This window comes from Dinoponera quadriceps, unplaced genomic scaffold (assembly GCF_001313825.1).
Source record: "Dinoponera quadriceps isolate SergipeBrazil2010 unplaced genomic scaffold, ASM131382v1 scaffold616, whole genome shotgun sequence".
NCBI classification, from domain to species: Eukaryota; Metazoa; Arthropoda; class Insecta; order Hymenoptera; family Formicidae; genus Dinoponera; species Dinoponera quadriceps.
The window spans coordinates 2,581,903-2,607,127 of record NW_014555184.1 but is presented as its reverse complement, the minus strand read 5'-3'; the positions used below and the strand labels follow the sequence as shown (position 1 = coordinate 2,607,127).

Genomic DNA, 25,225 nt, shown 5'->3' with positions numbered 1-25,225 from the left:
CGCGCTCGTCTAGAACACGGCAGATTCGTTCGACTCGGTGCGCCTCTTCTAGGAGAGGTAGCCAATAGAGAGCGATCCCAGCAGCGCCGACGCGCTCGCCTCTCCGTTTTCTCCTACTCTCTGACGTCTCTGCCGAATCAAATCTAACGGCAGATATCTCGTGCGCGCGCCGGGGAATGCCTATTGGCGTAGTAAAATCGCGTCTGCATTCGCCCCGAGTTAAAATGGACGATTGTGGCGATGGAGCGCGAGATACCGTTGCGATTCGCGATCGAAGAATACGCAGCCGCGTATCAGCGCATCATGAGATGCAATAGCGTCTCGTGCCGAGTATATTATGTATTTATGCTTACAAGAGAGGGACACGTTGCCGTATGATTTATAGAACGCGTTTTTCAAACCTAAATCGCTGTAATTTGGAAATTAATTAATTTCGAAAGATGAAGATACATTTGAACATCGTGCGTCTTTCCAAATGCAAGGACACTAACGTTAGAGCCACGGCAATTTTTCCCCTCCTCAAACCGCGAGTGGATCACTTTTTACCCACCTCTTTTTCTATAATTATCCGTGAATTTTTTTTTAACTTTATGATACTGTTTAATCGTTTTATGATAAGGGAAGCTTCCCAGTGATGAAAATCCGATGAAATAAAAGAAACGAAGAATCTATAAGTGGGTAAAAAATGAGCTAGCCGCGTTTAGGGTTAACACATTGCATGAGGGAAACGTACTTTTACGTTTTCTGCAGTCTGTCGAGCGCGGGTCACGTAAAAGTACGTGTTTAGTAGATTTGTGCTGGAGAGCGGGTATCGTATAAATACGATGGGCATTGTGTGTACGGTGTTTGCGTTTGTGTTGCTAGGCAACGATTTCCATCGTTTCTTTTTGGAAGTTTAGTTTGTCAAGTTGCTTGGTTTAATAGCTTCAGAACGGAGTGCAACAAGTTTCTTATGTAACTTCTGCTGTGTTCCTCTTCACAGAGCTTTGAACGATACCACTCTGTAAAGAAATATTAATCTTATCATTATTATTTTTATGTTGTTATGAAAAAATATTTTTGAATAAATGGTAAAATTAAAAATTGCCTATTTTCCTTTCATTTTTAGTTCATTATTCGATATTTACTTATTCAAAAAAAATGTTCTTTTTTTAAATAATCGTAGAGCATATATTTAAATATAAAATAAAAAAAAGTTTCGTTGAGAGAAACGAAATAGTTATCGATTCATTGGGATTTTACTAAATACCAAACTCCCGCGAAATTTACGAAAAAACGCCCGCCACACGCGTAAGTCCGCGGCGAAATATACCCGCGTGCAGTGTGTTAATAAATAATAAAATTCAAATCAGTCACGTATCCGAGCAATGTCCGAAATAATTCTACTACCCCGCCGGGAGAAATATGCTTGTACCTGTTATGTAACCAAATCGTTAGATAAGGCTCGGCAATCTATCGCGCGAAATAAACACATTATATAATTTAATCTTGCGCGCACATGCAAGCCAAGACTGGCAGCGTCTGCTGCGCGCTATTAACACGTGTGATCAAGGGGAACGTCGATGACAAACAGGCAATTTGAATTCGAGAACACCGGACGCGTCGCGATACTCAATCATTTATGCGCCGGGCGTCGCGGTCCGCTAATTATCCGCCTGGTGATCTACGGCGCGTGTCGTGTAAAATAACGGAACCGCTCGCGTCATCCCAACCGTATGTACCCGTGCGTGCGTGCTTGCGTAGGTATGCGTACACCTCTATCCCCGAATCGTATTAACATCCTGCGCTAATTCCAACCGTGCTCTCTCTCTCTCTCTCTCTCATATTTTTTTCTCTATCTTCCACCGTGGCGACAATTAATCCGATATTGAAATTTCGCTCGACACTGATACCGGAACACCTGCCCCGCGCGCAGGAAACCGCCCACCGTTCCCGACGTTTAGGAGAGCGCATCCTCGAGACGACGACGACGGCGACGACGGTGGTAGTGGCGATAGTAGTGGGGTTAGAGATACCGCGCGTTTCCAGACTATGCGATTTCCACAGCCGGCGGGAAGGGGGAAGACGCGCGCGTCGTCCTCTCCCTCCTTCGCGCCCTGAGCACCCCACCACGGACGCCGGCACGTAGTCGCGCGCCAACGTCGGTAGGCGTGGCCTCCAGGTAGCACACGCGCTCGTGAACACGGGCGCAGGTGAGAGAAGAGTGAAGCCAGGTAAGGGGAAGCTACCCAGCCGACGCGACGCACAACACACGCGCGAGACCGTGCGTGCCCTCCTCGGCCACACCGGGGTCAGTCGGGGTCCTGCTCTTAGTCAGGACACTCCGAGAGAGCTCCTTCGCATGAGCTGGTCGTCCAGACAGCTACCTGTCGTCGGGCTACTTGGTAATCGACCATTACCACCGTCCACTGGTTATTCTCGTCACATATAGTGCAGACTGTCTATCGCTCGAGAGAGAAGAGGAGGAGGAGGAAGAAGAAGAAGGAGAGAAAGAAAGCCGATCGAAACTTCAAGATATCGTAGGAGGGAGTCGAAGCACATTTCAAGTTCGCGGGTCTTCCGTGTTCAGTCGGAGAGACCGTGGCGCTCACATTCCCCACGCTCGACCTTGGCGAAGCACGTGGCTCCGAAAGAGACCGTAGTCCGGTGGCGAACGGGACCACCAGGTCTCAAGGTCGCCCGAGGGAACCGCTCGATTTCGCGTTTCTTGGGCGCACACACGCCGCCGAGGCCGTGTTTCGCGAGAGAGAGAGAGAGAGAGGGAGAGAGAAAGAAAGAGAGAGATAATAACCTGTGCGGAAAGGACCGTGTGCCGCGGGAGTTTGACGTTTGCCGATCTGTGTGACTCGCGACCAACTGATCTGGGCGGTAGTGCTGGATCATCGAGGTCGGGAGCAGTGCGCGGCCCCATGAGCGGCGTGGAATTTTAGCGCATCGTTCGTCGAAACACCTGGACGTAATGTGCGGTGAGTAGACACCTCCACGATATCGGATCGGTCGTTGCTTGAAACCCGCCCCGCCGAATACCGTTTCGAATCGCTCGCGATTACGCGCGTTAATTGCACGCGACGGGAAGATTAATATAACGATATAACGATAACGAGATTAAATCGACAACTGATCCGTGGAAAACGGACGATTGATCAACGGGCGAGATGAAAATTCGATTTACGGAGAACACCGATCGATCCCGAGCGAAGTTCTCCGCTATCGGCTGAAGTTGCGCTATTTTCGGAGAGAGAGAGAGAGATGGCTTGATATTAATTACGATGGCACCGAGGCTTTAACGGCTTGTAAATTTCCACGCGCCTCTTATCACAAGTCAGAAGTAACCATTTGTGTTTTTACGGATTTCGCACCTGACTCCCGTCGTGTTGTTCCGAGCACTTCGCGCCGATCCGTCAAAATCACCTACGCATGAAACATTCTTTTCTTCCGCGTCATTCCGATGTGCACTTTTATCGGGCATTTAAATATGTTGGACTGTGTGAAGCGCATAAACAAATGCAATTCGCATCTGATACTCTGCATTGCCTTGTCACGCAATATTGCTTATTAATGATCGTTAACTATTTCATAATAATAGCGTTGATAGCAGCGTGAAGTATATATAATTTGGCAAGCAACTCGCGTTATCACGCGCGGCGAATGATAATTGACTTTCACGTCGACTTATACACGTCTAAGCGAAAAATCCTCCCCGAATCGAAATTCGAACCCTATATTAAGTCTAGTTTAATTTTACATTACTTCACATTAAGTCTTCAAAGGTCTTCTACTGTACTCCTTTGATGCTACAAACGGGAAGTTATTGTCGTTTCTTCTACCTGAAGACTTAACGTAAAACTAAAATATCGACTGGGTCAATCGGACGTCAGATTTGCATGTTATCAGGGCATTTTAGGAACGATTTATTTTGAATATTCAAGCGGGCATGACTAGTTCTCGTCGTCACATTTTCGTCGAAACGGACTTCCGTGAGTCACAGCCAAGTCGCACTCATACCTTCCTCACGTACGCACCGCTCTCTTAATGAAATTTCACGCAATTATTTCGCAAGAAAATGCCTCGTCGATTTTTCATTTCGACACAGATTGTTTGCGTAATTTGCTCCGACGAGTGCTTCGAGTAGAACCGCTGCTTCCGCCTTTGTTCGCCGGTTATCCTTTTTACGCCTGACTCGATCGGAGATTTCCGAAAATATACATATATATTTACATCGCAGGCGTCGAAACGCTCGAAATGCATTTTCGTTTGTTCTCGGAAGCGCTTGTATGGTTTTTACCGCGTATCTTTATGTACGTGTAGTCAGTCGAAAAGAGTTGCAACGCTATTTTTTATAAATTTCGGAACGCGTTCCGCGTCCAGTAGGAAAATTTGTCTTTAGTAATTCTCAATAGAGAAACATTCCAAGCTTTGATTCTTCGAAGCTTCGAATTTCTGAACCTTCGACACATCATATTCGAATAATAAAATTTTGAGACGTGGAAATTCGAATATTCAGATGTCCGAATGTTTTGAATATTCGCAACTTTAAGAACTGGAAATTACGTATGCTCGTTTTATATGCATAGTAAATAGTACTTAATGTTCTACAGAGTGTATTTTTCCTTACATTGCGTCATGCTGTTACATATCATGGCAAAATTTACACATTTACCTCGAAATAAAATTCATGAGATTTGTTATTTATTATTCGTGCTTTCTTCATTCGCTTTATTTTAAACTAGACAAATACGAATCTCAGAATTGAATTAAAGGTATTATAAACTGTCGTCAAATATCGAATTTTACCGGAATTTCGAAATTTCGAACACGTCAGATAGTACTACCTCTAATTCTCGGGAAATCTATTTCCCTGTTGGATATTTATTTTATTATTTTATTTATTTATTAACGGGACGAAGTCTTTAGTGTACAAGAAATTATAATAATCGTAGATGACAGACAAAATATACTATGACAAATTTGTATATTTTTTTTGCATACAATATGCGTTGCGAAATTCATCGGAACAAAGTGTTGCAACTTTTTTATGACATACCATTCTCTTAGTATTAGACCTGCGTGGTCTTTAAATTGAAATGCTGGTAACAATGCCATTAAAATAAGTGCTTTTTCTTATGGAAGCAGCGTGCATCTGCTTAGGCAAACGAGGAATTTTTCGCGCATATCGCTGAAGCAGTGACACAAAGATGCTACCGTGATAAGGTGCACTATGATAACCGTGATACGATGCGTTAGAATTGCATTTTCCGAGCGCATAATTGAGGCAGAGTCACGTGGAAGCGTGTCGTAAATCTTCAAAGCATCATGCGAGCTTTCTACACGCTTGCTACGAAATACAACGATTTCCGACTCGGCTGTGTTATAAATATACGGAACATGAACAAAATTACACCGTTTTTCGCGTAAGACGTAAGTGCGCGCAAAGTTAATACCACTTTAAGGTTATATAATTTTATTCTCGTTAAAAAAAAGTAGAACACAAATGGGCAGGTTTAAGTAGAGCAAATTACTATGCGCGATATCGCGTTATACGTCGCGTTATATTATCGAAATCCGAGTTTGCCGAAGTTGGAATAAGAAAGAAACAAAGAAAGGAAGAACACACACTCTTATTTTCGTTCGAGGATGCAGCGACAACGCCCATAACTTAGCCCAGAAATCCGTCTCGGCGGCCGATAGGGAAGAATATTCGACACTTGTTCACACAGTTCTTAATCAAGGCCCAACATATGTCAACACGGATGAAACGATCGTGCCCGCGCTCGACTCATGATTGTTTTTCGAGATTTCGTACCGTGTTCTTACGGTGAGAGTTACTTTCGTAATTAACGAGCAAACACACGATCGGCCGACCGCGAGATTCGAGGCCCCATTTGTCATCGATCGCGACCGGCCTGTTCGATTCGTCGACTGACGGATATCCTCTCTCTCGCTGTTTGTTGTGCTCGCGACGCATTGGGAATTTCGACAGAGAGGCGAAATCGGGAAATTCCGTCGAAATAACCGCGGCCGTCACATCTGCCGTCCTTTACATAGGAATTCGGCGGCTTCTGAATAGAGTCGCGCGGATTGACAGCCGCGTTAACGAGAACATTGCGTGAGTCAGACGTGATTAATCGGGTAATTAAAGGAGAATTTTACTCCGCTGTTATTAATTTCGGCGACGAAAAGGAAAAGAGAGAGAGAGAGAGAGAGAGAGAAACGAGTCACTGGCTCGGAATTTAAACTTCGCTCGTATATGCACAAACACGTCAACTCTCAAGTGTGAAATTAAGAAATGACGTAGTTGACGTACCGAATCTGTTAAAGCGACAGCCGGCATTTCCACAAGTGTTCCGGGCGTTGAATCAATCAATCTTCGTCATTAATCGAAGATTTTTGTTATCACGCACACGATTATCGCGCACGCTCAGTTTGCAGTTTGTTATCGTTCCTCTTAAATGTGTTACACGTCGAAGGATGCGAAAACATCGTCAGTTAACGTTCACACATACACGCACACGACGTGCACGACGTTGCAGCTGCAATTTCGACGATGATTGAGCGCCAACACTCGAAAATATCTGCGACCGAGCGTGTGTCTCGTGTGGATTTATCTCTCCTTCTTCGTTTTCCTCTTTAATCCTCCAATTTTATTTAACCCGTTCTGCGCGAATACTTTTAAATAGCCTCCCTCTCTCTCCTCTCCCATGTCGTCGTGTCGAACGATATTAATTAATCGACGATATCGGCGATGGTAGAAACGCAGTAAATTATTCCCCGATATATTTACGTAACGTCCTCTTCTCTTCCCTTTCCTTTCCTTTTCTTCCTTCGCGTTTCCTTCTCTTTTTGACACTTTCGCTCGCCCGTTATCGCGAGAATTAATAATAAGAGCGTAGCAGGAAATCGGTTCGCGCGACGCTCATGATTTATTCTCACGCGTGCAACAAACAAGACAGAGCTCTTTATCGCGGACAACGTGACGCTTAGACAACAACGGGCCAGAAGCGACCGCGATATATATCGCTAAATTGATGCGCCAATTGTGAAAATATATCCGTCTAATCGGAAGAGAACGCCCGAAGGAGACGCGGATCATTGGAAACTTCCTCCTGAGAGATCGCGGCCTTCTCAACAAATTTCGCTTTCCGTTCCATTTTTCTTTTCTCCCCATTTCATATATACGGGGGACGTTTGTATATCTCTTATAATTTGTAATATCATTTTACTAGAGTTCCGATATTGTTCCGATATTGTCGTGACGACTAATCAGGCTCAAGGCGACACGATGACTCATCCGACTTCCATTCGTTTTTTTTTTCTTTTTTGCAATCGTCGTTAGCACTTAACGCGTTGTCCGCAAAAACACTATGATTCTGCCAGCCGAGAGTTTAGTCTTCCTTTCGTTTTATTTGCAAACACGTCCGAAGCGTTGCAACGTGCTTGTCCGTCCGCTCTAAATTCCCGCCCGTCCAAAAGCGACGGGCGATAACTCGCATATTCGCGGTGAGCAACGTCGAACGATTGACATAAAACTGCATCGCCCGCCGTTATCTATGGAAACGAGTAACAAATTTCCGCTGCCGGCACGTCGGGCATGAATTATGCAGGAATGCGGCTCGTAGCGAATGCGCATTACAGATTTATCCAAACAACGAGTAGCAGTTATTAGTTGTAGTTTATGTCCAGGCGCGATTCTTATCAGCGCGATGGGACCTTCGAGCCAGTGATTTACTTCGCGGATTATCAACGCTTCGCGACGCGCCGTAGAGCTTCACGCGAAACGGCTATTCCGTTTTTCTACGTGGAGAAAGCACGACGGTAGCCTCGAAAATTACCCTGGCGTGTACCGTTTGCCCGATAATTTGCGTGGAAATCGAACACGAGACATTGAGATTCTCAATCAGAATCAATACGGGCAAGAATAATGGCGAGCGAGAGCCAACGCTGATCTAATAGCGTGATTACTATTGAATCAAAGAAGTTTTAAATCATTTATAATTAGTATTAGATTAATATCACTTTATTACTCATTTAATATTAATCGAACGTCTCAAACTTAATAATAATAACATTTATCAACATGAAAGCAGCCGCATTCTTAAGGCGCCGTATTAGCAAAAGGCTACGCTATTGTTTAACTTTGCATAACTCGGAAATATATGGGGCTGAATGAAATGTTAAATAATGAACGAAACACTTAAATCTGTAATATTCGTGTGACAATACACTCATGTTCAAGACAAATGGGGAGGTATATATATTTAAGTGCTAAATTATACCTTTAAAAACGTTTCGAGATATTTAAAAGTAAAAATACGTAATAATAAATGCCGACTGTTCTGTATTCGCGTATTAGCGCTGCTAAATATATGATTTCATAAGTAATCCTCACTAGAATTCCTCACACAACAGTGGATATTAAAAAAGGCCGTAATACCTACAAGGGCCATAATACCATCTTCTCTAACTGACTGCTTCACGCCGAAAAAATGATTTGATTCGATCTACTTGATAATGAACAAGCAAACGCGTTTTGAATGAAGAAAACAGCATTTTCAGCTGTAAGAACCAAATTTGGTTCATATATATATTAGACACAAGTTCTCACCTGCCGTTACGCTTTCCCAATTGATTCTAGTCGGGATTTTCATCTTGTGCGCGCGTCGCCCGCGAAATATCGAGTTCCTCGATGCCGGCGAAGGTACCGCACGATCGCATTGCGCGGTATCAGCCGCGGAGCAATGCCTGCACAATGCCGGTTACCGCTACGCGAGCTGACCTGATCGCTAATCGGCGCTTTCGAGAGAGCCTGGCCCCGTCGAGAGTCCGGCGTCGTCGTACGGCGGTCGAGTATTTTATCACGACTCGTCGCGAACGAAGCTCGTCGAGCAATCACGTCTGTCCGACCTCGCGATTAGGATCTCGTCTCTCGATTCCGCTCGCTCGCTCGCGAGTCGCGCGGGCACGCACGCCGCGCGATTTATAATTCATTTCGCCGGCCGACAACCGCGCGCCGCGCCGTTTGTGATTTCTGCCCTGTTCGTCCTCGCCCCGTGCATGCCCCCCTCTCTCTCTCTCTCCCTCTCTTCTTTCTTTTTTTTTTCGTTGCACACAGGCTTTTTATATCCCGCCGCGAATCTGATACACGTGAAACACGGCGACGACCGCCGACGATGCATTAAACGCCCGGCGTGCTCGCGTTAAACGCAACGGGCATAAACATCCCTTATTCATTCGGTGTGCGAGATCGCCGAGCGATAACGGAAACAACGACGGTTTAAATAACCTCGGCTGAGTGACCGTTATGAATATTGAGGGTTCTTAATAGTTCGGCGCTTCCGCGAGTATGAGGAGAAAACGGGATACGAGCAGTGAATAATTCGGGGACAATATATCCTATATATGATGGAATTATCGTTAATATATATGTATAAACATTTATTACGATGTAATCATTCAATTTACCAGAACGTATTTCGAGAAGAATCGCGAAAAATCCCGAGATAATGTTGAATTAGCGCCGTGCAAATGTACAGCGGGTGATTTAGAACCGCGGTGGACTAAACGGATAGCAGTGTGTCCCGAAGTTTATGCGCGTAAGAAAATATTCAAATATCGCGTATCTCTATCTGCATGAATAATATGCCCGCACGCGAATGTGTGTCATGATTTATCATAAATTCATATTATTTATGAGATTCTCGACGATATACACTCACGATGTTATTCCGCGAAAGCAACATTTCATATCTCCGTGTTCGGAATTATCGTGCGGATAGTTTAACTATCGTGCGACAATGTTCGATAATAACAAACGTGAAAAATAACAGTTTAACGGGGGTAAATTTAGTTTAAAGCACGTGTGTGCTTGCGGCGCGTAGCTCAGTCTGAAAAAGCAAGATATATTTCGAGACTTTGTAATTCAAGGCGCGATTTGCGCAACCACGGTAGCCGTGGTCGTGATTTGGCCCGCGATCATTCTTCATTCATGCGAAACGCGCGATCGGCCAAACAATTTCGATCGCGTCGCTCGCGATCAGCGTCATCAGATTTAACGCGTCACGAAAGAATCCGCTCCAAGGCTCCATGTATTATTCATTCCTCTGTTAACGGATATGTTTCGTGTACATAATGAACGCATTCACGGAATGCGGCTTCTACGCGTGCTTTCGAGCGGAATACCAGCTCGCACTTAACGTTTTCGCGGTTTATTTATTCCATGGAAGTTTCGAGATAATTTTCGACGTTAAACGGTACAGAAATAGAGCGGCCGACAGACACGCTATGAACATGAATGTAAAATTACACCCAATCGCTGCGAAGCGATCGCCTGCAAAATCACGTAAACAGTTGGGAAGAAATGTGCACGAAATGATCAAAGTGACCATTTCTTTGCCTTCCCCGCGTGAGAGATTCGCGTCTAATCTCTCGTAAAAATAGATTTTCACTCAAATTCTTATTTGAAACGTCGTTCTTTTTTGTAGGCGAGTTTTAGAAATTTCTTTCGACAAAACTGTAAGACATACAATTCTGAAGTTTTATACACAATTATTTATCTATACTTTAAGCATACACAGTAATTTCTATGCATTATTATCTTCGATATTAATAAAGTTATAAATAATTTGCCTGGTGCCATGGATTCCGGACGCTGTAAACGGTGAAAAAATTCTTATAGTTTTTACGAAAAAAATGTCCCTAAATTAATGACTTATCAAACAAAACGTTTCAATTGATAATAATTCCTTAAAGCCAATATTACGTACGATTTTTGAATAAGCAACGAAACAATCGAAACGGCGTCCGTTTCGCTTTAAAGTCCGCTATTTTTAATTCCCACCGCTCTTATCTACACGGTCACGGTCGAAATATATTTGCATTTAAACGCACCCGATTTTCTTCTTCCTCTCTCTCTCTCTTCCTCGTTCTCGACATTTATTACACGCCTAATTACTCTCGACTAAACCGATGTCGTAAATCATACTTTTTTACTTTCCCGTAACAGAAGCGGTACCTCGAACTTGGCACATGAAACCGGAACTCCATTGCAATCCCCTAGGAATCCCGGCGGGCGCTTTGTCACCCCCGGTCACCCTCTCGCCGCCCAGCAGCCCGAGCGTGATCGCATTGCCACCCTCGCCTTGGAGCCCGGGTGTACCCGGGAGTAGTTCGAGCACCATCTCCTCGACCAATGCACCCACGGGCCTTTGTCCACCTGTCCCCGACCGTTTCAGCGCCTTCACCCTCGTCTCAAATTACAATCCCGATCTGAGACTGCAGAGTCTACCTCTCCCAGCCAGCGTCGCCGCGCGAGGTAAGTCCCGAGACTCGTCATTTTTCATCTTCCACAATTTTCCGAAATCTGCTCGCGAATCCCACAAAGAACCACGGCGAACGAAGAATTAAAAAAAGTACCGGCCAAAAATTACGTTATTTTTACTCGTTTGTTTGTCGAGTATGGCGATACACGATGCAAAACAATTCAATAATCCATTAAGTCGTACGACAGCTTTGAACGCGGTAACAACGATCCTTCGGTTTCACACGCTTGACATTTTACTCGACTCGCGCACCTCGACCGATGCAATTCCTCCTGAGACAAAAGCGATCCGCAAATCTAACGTTACACGCAAGGTATCGAGCTTCCAGATTCCAGCTCAATGCGCGACGATCCTTTTTGTTTCAGAGATGCGTTGCGGCCTGATGTACGGCGGCTATGGGTCGTCCAGCAGCGCCTGGTGGGCCCGTCACGTGGGCCTGCTGCTGCCACATTCCTTGCTACCACCTACAAGAATCCCATCCCAACAGACGACACCGGTCACGAACTGCTCGCCCATTCATCCGGAACCCCTCAGCCCGGCGCGTCCCGGATCACCGCGAAGATGCACGCCCGAGAAGGCTAAATTCGGTGAGGCTTTTATTCGGATTTTCCCCGAATCGAATTCTGTCCCCCTCCTCCCACCCCTTCCCGAAAAATCTGAATCGGACTCTATACTTTCAACAAATGTATTATTTATAATAATAATAATAATAACAAACTTTTTTCTAATAATAATAATAATACTTTCAATAAACTTATTCATAATATTATTTATTTACTTATTTGCAGAAAAAAATATATTATCTCTTTACTTATTTCCCGTTTATTTTTATGCATTTTTGTCTATTATAATGGATTAACCCCATTATTTTTAATTAATTAATCCTATATTTTTAATCAAGTAAATGGGAGTTTGATCGCGATCGTGAGGGTTGAAATTAGGGAAGGTTAAATTTGGAGAAACTGCTCTCGTATCTGGTTCAGTCGGTAGGCCTTTTAGTAGAGCGTTCTCTCAGCGAGTGTCCCTTTAAAAAAGTAGACAAACTACCGAGCAATTATCGGTAAGTGGGCGCTATCGATCGGAGAACGTTGTCACAGGAGGCATCATTTATCGCCGTCACTCGACTTCGCCGCATCGACAGAAAGTAATTACAACCAATTAATTCTCTCCTCGATCCGCACATATTTGTATCTTCGGTGTATTAAAGTGCAAGGAAAAACTATAAAATTCCCCCGCCCTTAATAACGACGTCAGAGGCCCGGTTATCAGTAATTGCTGATCGCGAATCATTTTTCCGAGTCCGATTACTTCTACACGAGCGAAGAAAATGTGCATTATCCTACGTGAATAATTTAATCCAGTCACATTCGCGTCGTCGAAATTGTGTGCGGGCGCGGTTCAAGCAAATAGACGGTACAAAGTGAGAAACAATTCGATGAGCGCTAAACAAGCAAATAGACGGACGATGTGTCTTTTCAGAGGAGGAGGTGCCGCTGAACCTCAGTACGAAGCCGAGCGACGTCTCGTCGAGTATCAGCAGGAAAAGTGAAATCTGGTCGCCGGGTTCGGTGTGCGAGAGGGAGGCCAGGGAAACGAGAGCGCCGTCCTCTACCAGGAGTCCGTCCTCGACCCCTATAATTACGCGGCAAATTCATCACTCGCCTCTTACACCGCCCTCTTCGACCGAGAGGACTTTTCAAGTGAGTGTTAAATACATCGTATCTCTTTACCCTCATTCACTTCATCCCGGTTTCACCGGACAGTTCGTCCCGCCGCAGTTATTAACTCCGAGAACAGATGACGCGTTATCCCGACGCGAAGAGAAAGAAATATTCTCGGGAGCTTCCGGTAGAGAGGGGAGGGTGTATTGAAGTAAGCGACGAAAAAGTACGCATCTGAAAAGCACTTCACGCGTTATCTTTCGGTCTACCTCCCCCTCTCGCTTGGGAAATCGGAAAAACCTACTCGGGAGTCGCGACGCGGAAAAATGCGAGTATCGCGCCGTAAAGAAAGATTTTCACGGCGCGGCAGGCCGCGCAGACCACGTGGGCCTCATTGCAAATCGCCACCGCGGAAGATAGCCGGCCGATAGGCTTCCGAGGAAGGCGAGCGAATATCGGTCTTGGAAATCTCGACCCTGGGCTTCCACGATGTTTCCCATCGTAGCAAGTGGATCGCGGAGTACATACATGCCCGGGCGTTTCTCTCTCTCTCTCTCTCTCTGTCGTACGTACGACGCCGATTTTACGAGGTCGGCAAACACTCGACTCCGGCTTTTATTGGCGGGCGCGTCCCGAGCTCGTAAAGAAGCTTCGATTTCCACCGCGCGGCTCGTTTCGCGTGCGATCAACTCGACCGATCGCCCGATCGCGACGTCCTCCTAAACAACACATCGCCGGGGCAGCTTACCGCCGGTAATTGGTCCCGATTTAGCAACCCCCTCTCGTTCCCTCGCTCTCTCTTCGATTTTTCCGAGCTTCCACGCGATTTCTTCCACCATTCGATTTTTCTCAACAAAAACGAAATATCGCATGATCCCGGTGCTTTTTAAATTCATAACCATTTGACATTTACATCGGTATAAATTAGAGTATTCGTTTATAAATTAGAGTATTACTGTGTTCCAATAAGTATTTACTACAAACTATTAGAATATGCTTAAATAGATAAAAAGAATTACTCGATCGAAGAAGCTGAAAAACAATTTCATTTATGATTGATTCCAGCACTTTTTTTTCTATGTGTCTCAACTCGATGAGAAATAATTTAACAAAATTCTCGTTGAAAGATATTGCTGATTATAATTCCGCTCTGGATATCTGAAAGCGATAGCGTGAGATTTACAAAGGCGTTCAATGGGAAAAGAACTCGGGGAAAGAATGAAGCGTTTTTTTTTTCTATCAATGGTGCCTTCAATCAAGGCTTCGCAGTTAAGCCGCCCACCGGCGGTTCTTCTATAAACCGCGAAGACAGGAACATTATTCTCGGCCGGATTAATAGTTTATGAGCGGAGCTTCTCAGAACGCGACAGCTCTCGAAAAAGGTCGCCGATGATCGATATGTGGTGCCTGGTGTCCATTTTTTTTTACGAGGCGCAACGGCAAAGTGCTCCAGGCCAATCTGACGACGAGGTCACGTTGATTTCCTTGAAAATCGATGGGTTCCTTCGTGCCATACATACATATTTAGCGCAAACGAGAAAAGGGTTTATCGAGGTGAACGTCGACCACAGCTGAGCTAGGCGACGCTTTTACACCTACTCTACGCGGCAGCAATTTTAGTTCTTCTTTTTTGCACAGTAAAATGCAATAACGCTCGATAACTGATTCAACCACAATGCTATATTTATTATAAACACAACTGATTCTGACATTCAAAGTCTTCTTCTTATCCTTTTTTTCGTTTTTCATTAATTTCATCTTTTACGAAGCAAATAATTTTTACGCGAAATATATAAAATAAAAACTACTCTCAGCCGGCTGAGAATAAGTTCCTCACTTGTAAAAATATTCGTCGGTATACAACTTAACTACGAAACGCTCAATGATTCGGCGGTTATGAATGAACGAACGACGCTTGCACTTCGAGCAAACAGGAGAGCCACACGTTCGTGTGTATTCTCGAGGAAAATTCTACGACTTTCCCCACGTCTCAAGCGAGACGCCAGCATCGAATGCTTGCGCTCACAGACGGAGACGTCGTCATCAGCCGTCATACATCTGTTACAACGTAACCGCGGGGCGTAATTAGCATAACGAAGTAATCCGGACGAACGAGTCGTCCAACATTCGTCTTCATCCTCTCGGACCCGTCTTATCACGAAGCGACGTCGTTTCCTCGACGCGCTCGTACGCACAGAAGCTATCCGGACTTTTTCTTTCTCTCTCTCTCTCTCTCTCTTTCTTTTCCTTTTTTTACATACATACCGGACGAGAACCGGTCGATCTCCGTTCCAGAAAAGAAAAATCGCCGGGCGAGTCACGCGATACGAATTTCTTCGGGGCGTAAGTACCCTTAAGTGCGCCGGGCTCGCGCGTCGGGGCGAGGAAACGGGTCAAACGTTTGACGAATATCGGACCTCGACAAAAGGGCTCCGCCGCAATTACGCGGGCGATTGAATGGAAGTAGAAACTCGCCTCGCCGTGGTTTCACGCCCGACACGTAACCGTAACCCGACACATTAGGGATATGTGGGCCGCACACATGCGTAAGCGCGTTTGTCCACGTACGCACGTCCTTACACGGACAGATACGGGGAGGGGGTGCTCGAGTGTACGCCACAGATTTTACTTGGCGCTTCGACCTCGGTTTCGCAGGATAACTGCTCGACGATGCTTATTCCTTGGATTTGCATCACGGATATCATGAATCACACGTTACTCTCTCTCGTGATTTTTAAGTAACATCATACGTCTTTCAAGCCTATATAAAAAAAAAAAAGAAGAGATAAAAATGGTGGTTCTTTTTGTATTTTTATGAACTATTTGTGTTTATTAAGTTTATTATCAATTTTTATTTATTGCATTTATTATGCGGTGAAAATGTCGAACAAATTCTTACTCACGGCTCCGGCTCGGCTTCCGTCGGGATTTTGTGATTTCCGGCGCGCGATTTCCCAGGGCGGAAATTACTCGTTCGAACGACGCGAGTCACGTTGGGATCAGGCGAAATGTCACCCTCGGCGCCTCTAACATCGAGCGTCGCGGGGGTAGTGCCTCGAGTGTGATCGCGCGCCGTCGGAACTCGCCGCGATGAAGCCGATCGATCCTCGATTATCGCTTTCTCGTATTCCCTTCGGGATGTCGCGGAGGCTCGCGCGAGTCTTTACCGCGGTGTATACACCTCCTCGTCCGTGGGAAAGCCGCGACAAGCTTCCTTTATTTAATCCGAGCCGTCGTCGAGGCGCGACAGATGTTTCGACGGCGGCACGGTATCGCCGGCGGAAAGAAAACGCGCCGGACAAAGAGCGACGCGAGAGATTAACGGTGAGTGCACGATTTTTCGAGCGTACTCCGCGCGGCCCTCGCGATTCGCGAGGAACATGGGGAACCTGGAAGGCGGTCGAGGCCGAGGACGAGGCCGGCCGCCGGCTCAGGGCTTTGTTTCCGAGCCGGTACCGGAAGCGGACGTTTTCGTGCGGCGACAATGGCAAAGTACGGCATCGTTCTTCCCACAATTCGCCGTTTCCTTCGACCGATCTCTCTCTCTCTCTCTCTTTCTCTCTCGGCAGTATTTATTAATAAAAACCTCACCCTCGCCGTCGTCGTGGCCGATTTCCCTTTCTTTCCTCCCCCTTCCTTTTCGTCGAATCCGCAAACGGGACGACGCGTCCCACCGCTGGCTGTTCGGAGAGTATCTTGCCATATGGGCGGCGGGGGCAATTAAGGGTGACAATTGTTGTGCGTGGGAGTCGTTAGTGTCGTGACCATTGTAATGCGTCACCGCGACGGGAGCATGTTGCTTTAATTACAGTTAAGCGGTAGGGTCGCGAATATGTCACTCTGCCGCTTTGTTGAGCATTTTAATATTACGAGCTGTCGGATGGGAAACGTAGCTCGCGTGGTTCGGCAGGTTGAAAGACAACGGGATTCGCGAAGATATATTTGATGCACGATATGACTGTGAGTATGAAGGAACAATGCGATCCGGATTAGTGTATCGCGTTCCACGTTGAAAACTCAAAACGCTCTCACGCTGAAATCAATATTCGATGCGAGGCATCCAGGCGTACGCGCGGCTGCAAGTGGAAATAATATTTTATCAAGACTAATTCCCATTTAGAAATAACAGGAAGCTCGTAAAAAAGATATTTAGTTAAAGAAACCAATTTTTTCAATTTCTCATCGGAAAGAAACCGAGAGAACCCGTGGAAAATTTAGAGAGTCACAAATTTGTCCCATTTTTTTTTCATTCGTTCGCGGAGAGAAACTGAGAAAAAACTACATTTTTTGAGCCCGCAAAACTATAAAAAAAAAATCAATGTGACTTTAATAAAGTGTCGAGAACAGAAGTGATTGTTTCGAGTGTCTCGTATGTATCTTCCTCGCCCGTGTTGTCGAATTTAATAATCCGTCCGAGGAGAGCCGGTGAAAACAACTGCGATGATAATTAGCCAAACCGATCGATGCGATCGGTCAGCCCCGCGTCCCGTAGAGTCAGTCGTCGATTAGATTTAAGCCACGATGGTAGAAACGCGCGTAAGGCCGGTGTGTGCCGCCGCGGCGGTCAGTTTCGAAGGGCGCGAACGCGAAGTACGCGGCGCGGCGTACCGGCGAAAGAAGTCGAGTATCGCGTGAAGATAGGTCGCTTCCCCATATCGATCGCGGCGCACCGTGAATCATGCGTAGTTGCACTCGTGTATTCGCGCGCGCGCGCGCGTAATAATATTCCGCGCTTGGCATATTCATACCGCCGTGTGTGTATATTGTCAGCCTGGACACGCATCGAGCCACGCCGCGCCATTGTGACGACTGGCGCCCGTGTGACAATGAGCCGGCGAAGAGAGAGAGAGAGCGAGTGAGTGAAAATGAGAGAGAAAGAAACGAGCAACGACGCTCCTCGTAAACACAGGTGTCCGCCTGGCGTCCCGGCGCCCGAGTGCGCCTTCGTCCACCCTTGTCGCGTTCGCTTTCATTCCCTCCTCGCGCGCGTCCGCGCTTGAAAAGCGAAAGACTTCACCGCGCCGGAGAAGTCGCGCCGCGGCGACTCGGGACGCGGTACCCGTTCCCCCGGCGATTATGATAATTGTAGTGAGTATGAGAAGGAGCAGAAGTTCCCGGAAGGAAGACAAGACGGGGAAACGCGTACGAATGCCCTGTTTGTTATTGTACAACAGACTCCGTCAATGCTGTTCCATTCCTTAGACATAGTGGCGTCGAAAATTTGCAATCGGATGCATTATTTGTGCATCATCGCCGCTGACAATTTGATGAATCGGTCAACGAAACAGCGGTCACGATGCACGAATATTCAAAAAGAACTAATTGGAAATCTTCAATGCTGAATGCTGAAGGGAACGGGACGATATTAATGGAGTTTGCTGTACATGGAGGAAATATTGCAAACGCAGAAATCGCCACGAAAATTTGCAACGCTCGACCATACCCGGAATTATAATGTGTTGAAATTTCACACTGAAATTCGATGATGCGCGTTGTAATTTTTAGCGATGTATCTCACTGTAAACATCACTGAAGATTACGACACATGTAACAATAATTTCAGTGATAATTTCGGCAATGGGCCAGCATGAATTTTGCGGTAATTTTTACTGCAATATTTTTCCCGTACCATAACACGTCGAATTTGCGTTCGGCGAATCGCAATGAATTCGCGGGAGTGTGAGAATCCACGCGAGATGTTTTCCATGGAGTTTGTCGGGAAGCTTGAAATGATCAATACGTGTATAGCACGTACAAACACAGCGCGATATGTAATATGCACGACGGACATGAAACGGAAAGGATCTCGAGATCGGCGCGAGATAAAAAGGGGCGCAACCGCGGAAGAGAATTCTCCCGAGAGGGATGCAATCGATATCGCGTGCTATACACGGGCACACGAGCTGTCGGGAAGGAATTGATAAATTAGCTACTTAGCGGTTTAACAGTCAGGCGACGGTGATTTGTCAGCGGCGAAAATTCCTATTAGCGACCGAACCGGAATCTATCGCTTTACATTATGGGATCTGAACGCGGCGAGTGCGATTTCGAGATTATTCCTTGGGGAACAATCGGAAAAATTTCGATGGATAAGCATGGATCCGCGGAGATAGTCGATTGTAAAATCATTCGCGGAGACGATTAGATGCGCGCCTGAACCGCATAGAAATGACGCGAACCCCGAGGGTAAATCACTTGATCTGTTTGTTACAACAGTGTAAGCAGTGCGGCAAAGCCTTCAAACGATCGAGCACGCTCAGCACTCACCTCCTGATCCATTCCGACACGAGGCCCTACCCCTGTCAATATTGCGGCAAGAGGTTTCACCAGAAATCGGACATGAAGAAGCACACCTACATCCACACCGGTAAGTCCTCAACAACGATCGAAACGCTCGAATTTCATTTCAAGTCAAATCTTCCGAATCGATTCGAGATTTGCGATATCTCGCGGTACATTCATCGCGGCTTCTTTTGTATTCTGTTTTCTGAAATTGCGCTCAACTTTGCGATAAAATAACACGCTGTATCCAACGATACTTTGAAGCAAGTAGTTCCCGCCGTCAAGTGCGCGGAATGGAAGTTCGTCATGGACGGAGTTACTCTCGCGTGTAGTTCCTCCTGCGTGTCCTAAATACTTAATACGAAGTCTCAGGAACGTGTGTCTCTTTGTGATCTGTTCTTTGTGAAAAGCTTCGAGCCTTTCTCTCTCCCTCTCTCTCTATTTAACGCGCTAACCGGTCCGCACACGAGCGAGGTGGACGACCATATGAGAAAGTTTCGGCGAGTACGCGAATGTTGCGTGAGCATCGATAATTGCAATCGTTGGTAACAAGCCCCTACTTTGTATATCTAATTTTTACGTTACGACTATACTCGTGTGCGCCGAAGTTGCGTCCACGGAATTACAGCTTGTCGCGTGTTCTCCCTTAAACTTCTTCTTTCTCCGCGGTCTTTGACCAAATGTTGCTGCTGCATATCGCCGATCAATAACTACAATTGTTCGTAACGAGCTTCTCTGCCCTTAGTCTCTCCATTCTGAAATGGAAGAAGCGAGGCGGACAGTTAAAAATAATCTCGACAACGGAACGGCTCGATATTTCAGATATCGAAATGGTTAATCAATCATCGATGCGTTGTATTCTTCATGATGAATGTACATACTTTCCGACAGCGTGTTAATCGGAAGAACAAATCGTAAGAGGGAAGTTCCGAAATTATTTCAATAGTTACTTATTTACGTTGTCGTAATTATATATCCGGGGGATATATCATACCCTTAAATTCAGTTGTCTTTTTCGTCCCGAGTCGCGCTTTAACGTCATTAATCTTTTACGCTTTGTCACGTATCCCGGGCGCATCGCTCTTCGCGATACATGGAACAGAAAAGACGATCGACTCTTCGGGGGCGGTTTTCGAATTATTTATGAAGACTGCCTTGTTGCCACCATGGCAGGCTATTCCGTACATTATTCAGACCACTGTTGTCTTGTGATCGGCGAAATGTTCGACGAGAGGTCGCGCGTCGCGCAGAAGGAAGGCGAAAAAGACCTGTTCCCTAGTTTCCGAGAACCGACCAGCAGGATTCGTTTAAAATACAGACCTTTCTAACTACGCGCAGGACGTATTTATTTCGATATCCGAGCGGATACTCTCCAGGTTCTTCGTCGCGTCACGAAGACCTCGAAAGCAACATATACTTGAGAGAGAGAGGCAAAATTAATATTTTTTCCTTTGAATTGCAATCCCGACAGAGCGTCGAGCCTGTTAATTTCGCCGCAAAATATATCGATTTTTTAACGCGAATCACGAGAATTGCAGTACTTATTGTTACCAAAAATACCTCGAGATACATTTCTTTGAATTAAGGTTCGCATATTAAACGTGCTTCTGCATTAAATAACGTGAATTATCTTGCTTGCGAAATGTTTTCTCTTTCGCATAAAACCGCGTGATTTCGACTTCTATAAAAGATGTGTTAAAAACAGTCCGATTGAAATTTCGTGTCACTTCAACATGGGAAATGTATGAAACATCCCCTCTTCCCCCCCGACGGATTTACAAGATTTCAATTCGTGTCTCCGCGTTTATTATTAACGTCACTCGACTCATTAAGGGTAATAAGCGTCGTGTGTCATTCTGGAGTGTGCGTAGAAAAAAATTGCATTTGCTTGATGCGCGTTATCGCGCGAATGAGATAACGTCGTAATGCGCCGTTTTATTCGACTCGCCGCGACGAAAAACGACGAGACCCCACGCGCTAGTCCGGCCGCGCCTTTATATCGACACGCGCATTTAAACGCAACATGTCCGTGGTGCATCTTCAATAGGGTGTCTCCGCGAATGTCACACCCACGTCTCTATGCGACTGACCCTTTTCGCATATGAAAGAATCACGCAGAGGGCATATATACGCGACACACCAGGTCGATATCGCGCCGCCGTCCACTTTAGATAGCAAAAGGTAATAGAAAGAAAGATCACCGAAGTGTGTCTAAATCCGGCTTGCAACATTGAAGCTTTCGCCGAGCTAACCAAGGATTTCAGTTTAAACCGTGCTTCCGCACAGTAAAAAATTTTGTATTGAATTTAACAGATTTTACATGTCCCGCACAAACGGCCCACGCAAACTTTTGTGTTATTTTAACACACGCACGTGCTGAATATCGACTCAACACAAAATATCGCGGTAACATAAATGTAATACGTTAAATTGATACATGGGTATGCCAATAATTTAAGACAGAAATTTTAACAAAGACCGATTTTAATACAAGCACGAAATGCTTTTTACTGTGTGTATTAAATAACGCGAATTCTCGAATGACACGTGTTACTTATTACGTTATTTTTACAACGTTTATATTTTGTTAGCAACATTTTTTTCTCTTCCGCACAAAACTGCGTGACTTCGATTTTCCGCACAGTAAAACATTTTGTGTTAAAAGTGGTCCACCGAAATGTCGTGTTATTTTAACATGAAGAATGTAAAAAGTACGCAAATATGTTAAAAAGTATACAAATATAATGTTAAATTAACACACCCACCTTGTCAAATTACGGCTGTTTTTAACACATTTCTTACTGTCTATCATTTAATTCGCAATACGTAAACATCAACGTGAAGAAATTCATCTGTCAGCGTTTAAATACAGGAAATACGCCGTAGCGAAAATATTCTTCCGTCCTTTCGTTGGATAACGATAACAATTCCTTTTGCGATGTAAGCCGGAAAAATGGATTGGCATACAATCAGATTAGTTCCGGATTTGATTCATTCGAGGTTTGTGTGCCGCGGTAGACCCAAACGAACACGCACATTGCCCGCAATAAATATATCGGCAGATCATCAGGCTGTTTCGTATGGAAATCGTGTCTCGTCACGCACATGCGAGCGGTTATTTTTCTTCCTTTCGCCGTACAAAGTCGCCCGAGGTAGAAATTTGCCATGATAAATAAAATTCGTTAACGGCCGTCATCAGCGTAATTGCCGCGAAATTGCCGTTGTTTTAATTCTTTTCTTTTTTACTAAAGAGACTTTATTATATTATACGGCTAATTCTTTTCTCCCGTGTACGACGTTGCGTTTTGGTTTTCATTCGAGTACGTTGGAGAGTCGCTAAATGACAAGGGACAAGCATAATTCGATCACAAAGTACTATGTTGCATTATAATCCTGTGATGTAGAACAAAGGGGAAATCTCGATTTGTCGCGATTGCACACTGGTAATTCGCGATGTCGTTTTTCAAACGCGACGCAAGATTACTAAATGACACAAGATTAACCCAGTTTGACGAATCACCCGCGACGATTGTGGCTAACTTCGGAGCCGGCAGATTATTGCCGCACGCAATAAGCAGAAAATCCAGACGGGAAACACATTTGTGCGGCGCCGTGCGTCGAAGCCGATCGCATGCGGTATCCCCGCGGCAGAGCCGAGCTTGCTACCGAGTGCGCACAGCGCGCAACACACGGCCACAATCGTGCAATTTTCCCTGTAATCCAGCGCGGTTTATTATCGACAGGTTCCCGAGGAGAAAATAACCGCTCGCCGCACCACCCTAAAACAACTTTTTCACAAAGAAATGCGGATTTATGTTGCTACAACAAAGCAACCTACGTCATGAAACATTAATCGGATGCGGCGCGTTCTGCATTGTCTATATTTTCTATATTCTGTACATTATATATTCTTGAAATATCTCAGACCCGGCGGATATACGGGACGATCAAATCTCCACGCGCGTTCACGATGATACGTAATATCGAGTGACGCGTGCGAGACTGATCCCACAAACCAGTCGATCCGTTTTCGTTTTTTTTTTTTTTAAGTGACCGTCCGGGGAAAATGGTACATAAAAGGAAGCGTCGATCGGGAAGCGATAGGGACGCACGTTTTAATGGCGATTTAATCAGCTGCCACGTTTCCTCGGTGGAAACGACCGGAAGAAGCGCGTGTACGATGGGAAACGGTCTGTTTGTCGCGCGCTAAGCGAGTTTCCGGGCACGACACGTGCCCGACACGAGTCTCGTCGTGGAGCGTGCGTGTCCCGCGCTAATTAGCGCTAAGGGGACGAGCCGCCACCGTCGTCGTGGGTTTCGAGACCGCCGCTCGAGAAAGGGAGTAGCGCCCTCGCCCGGCGAGGAAGCCGGCCACTTTGTGTAATCTCTCCTTCTCCCTCCCTCCCTTTCTCTTTCTCTTCCCACAACTATCTACGAGGGGTGAACGTAATGCGAATTTAATCGACCCCCATCGCGACTTTACGCTATCAATTTCGCCGAGACTTCGCGTCACTGCGGCGGCCGGTCCGTGTCCGGGATATCTCGAGATTTACGAATTGCTCGTGGTATGATCACGCGTGCGCGTGCGTCTCGGGAAATTAGTTAATAAATAATTCAAGTTCAAACAGATGGAAAAATAGATGCCCGAATCGAAATTTTAATGCTACTGTGACGTTCTTAAAGATAATTTGCGTTTGCTTACACTGAGAAAGAACCTATTTAGTTGAATCGATTAAATTCTTGTCTGATTATGGGCAAACGAGAATTTGTATAATTTTGTGTAATTGTTGTAATTTGTTATAATAATGTAATAATTTTGAAGAAATTTGGAAAAACTCCAGTTTTCACCAATTTCTCCACGGATTTCTTCCGTTTCTATCATAAACGTAGGCAAATTTGTTTAGAAGAATTTATGTGCGTTCGGTTAAAAACTGTCACATTTATTTATTTTTCTTTTTTTTCGTAAGGTAGATGAAAACCCGTAAAGAACCCGCGGATATTGGAAAAAACCGATTTTTTCCGAGCATTCAAAGCTATAGTATTTTTTTTATCAGAATCATTGTTTATCGACCGTTTGAACTCGGGCACTTAACGGTCATACACGTGCCTCAATGTTGCAAAAGACAAGTAGAGAGATAACATAGGCAAGCGAATATGTACTACTTAACGTTACTTAACTATAGACTCCCGGTGTACGAATCAGCGATGTTTATGATAATTTGTAGGGCAAATGATTGCGTTCTCGCTGCGTCAACAAGCACAACCTCCTTGAAATATAATTGCAGGCGATAATGAACTTATTAAAGATCATTAAACGTGCAGCTCGTGGTTAGAGTGATTAAAACATCGTTAAAATGACTCAATCGAAAGTATACCTAACATTTGCTCGTAATAACAGTATCGATATTGTAACGATGATTAAGACTGATGAATGGCTGACCAGAAAAAATTTCTATCCCAAACTATGGTTTAAAATAATAGAAGGAAACACGAAGGAAGGTTGAAACGCAGGTGTTCGAAACTGCATTTTCCTGGAACGTTTCGTGAAATGCTGCAGTCATTCGAAATAATATTCGCCTGTGAAAATTTGCGTTACTCGTTTTTTTCTTCCTCAAAATACCACGTGCTGTTAAAGGTACAAGTTTTTTCTTCAAAAGTATTCTATAGCTTTAATGATTTCCGCACAAAGTGCGGCGTCCCGCGATAGTTTTCCGACGCGTGTCTTCGAGAAATAAATATTCACCGATATTTTAACGAAATATTTCCCGTGACAAAAACGTTCCCGGAAAATACGCTTAAAACCGTTTTAAAAGCGAAAGACCTCAGTAACGTCTTTCTAATGTACACCTGGTGGCACCTTTGTTCTAACAGCACCCTTAATAGCACGTCCTATCCGAAAAGAAGGAAAATAGAGATTCAAAGCTATTTGAACGAAGTCTCCCGCGACGAAAGCGTATCGCATAAATG

General features: G+C 45.2%; 1 protein-coding gene across 1 annotated transcript in view; it reads left to right on the top strand.

The window, feature by feature from the left end:
• The window catches only part of LOC106743386 (zinc finger protein 629-like), a gene marked incomplete at its 5' end in the record, with an annotated part of 113,453 nt that overhangs the window by 80,159 nt on the left and 8,069 nt on the right, over positions 1–25,225 (top strand). Inside the window, 4 exons of the mRNA XM_014617170.1 lie at positions 11,000–11,308; positions 11,681–11,902; positions 12,795–13,015; positions 19,193–19,343. Coding sequence (XP_014472656.1) covers positions 11,000–11,308; positions 11,681–11,902; positions 12,795–13,015; positions 19,193–19,343 — 903 coding nt within the window. The remainder of the gene's footprint in view (positions 1–10,999; positions 11,309–11,680; positions 11,903–12,794; positions 13,016–19,192; positions 19,344–25,225) is intronic.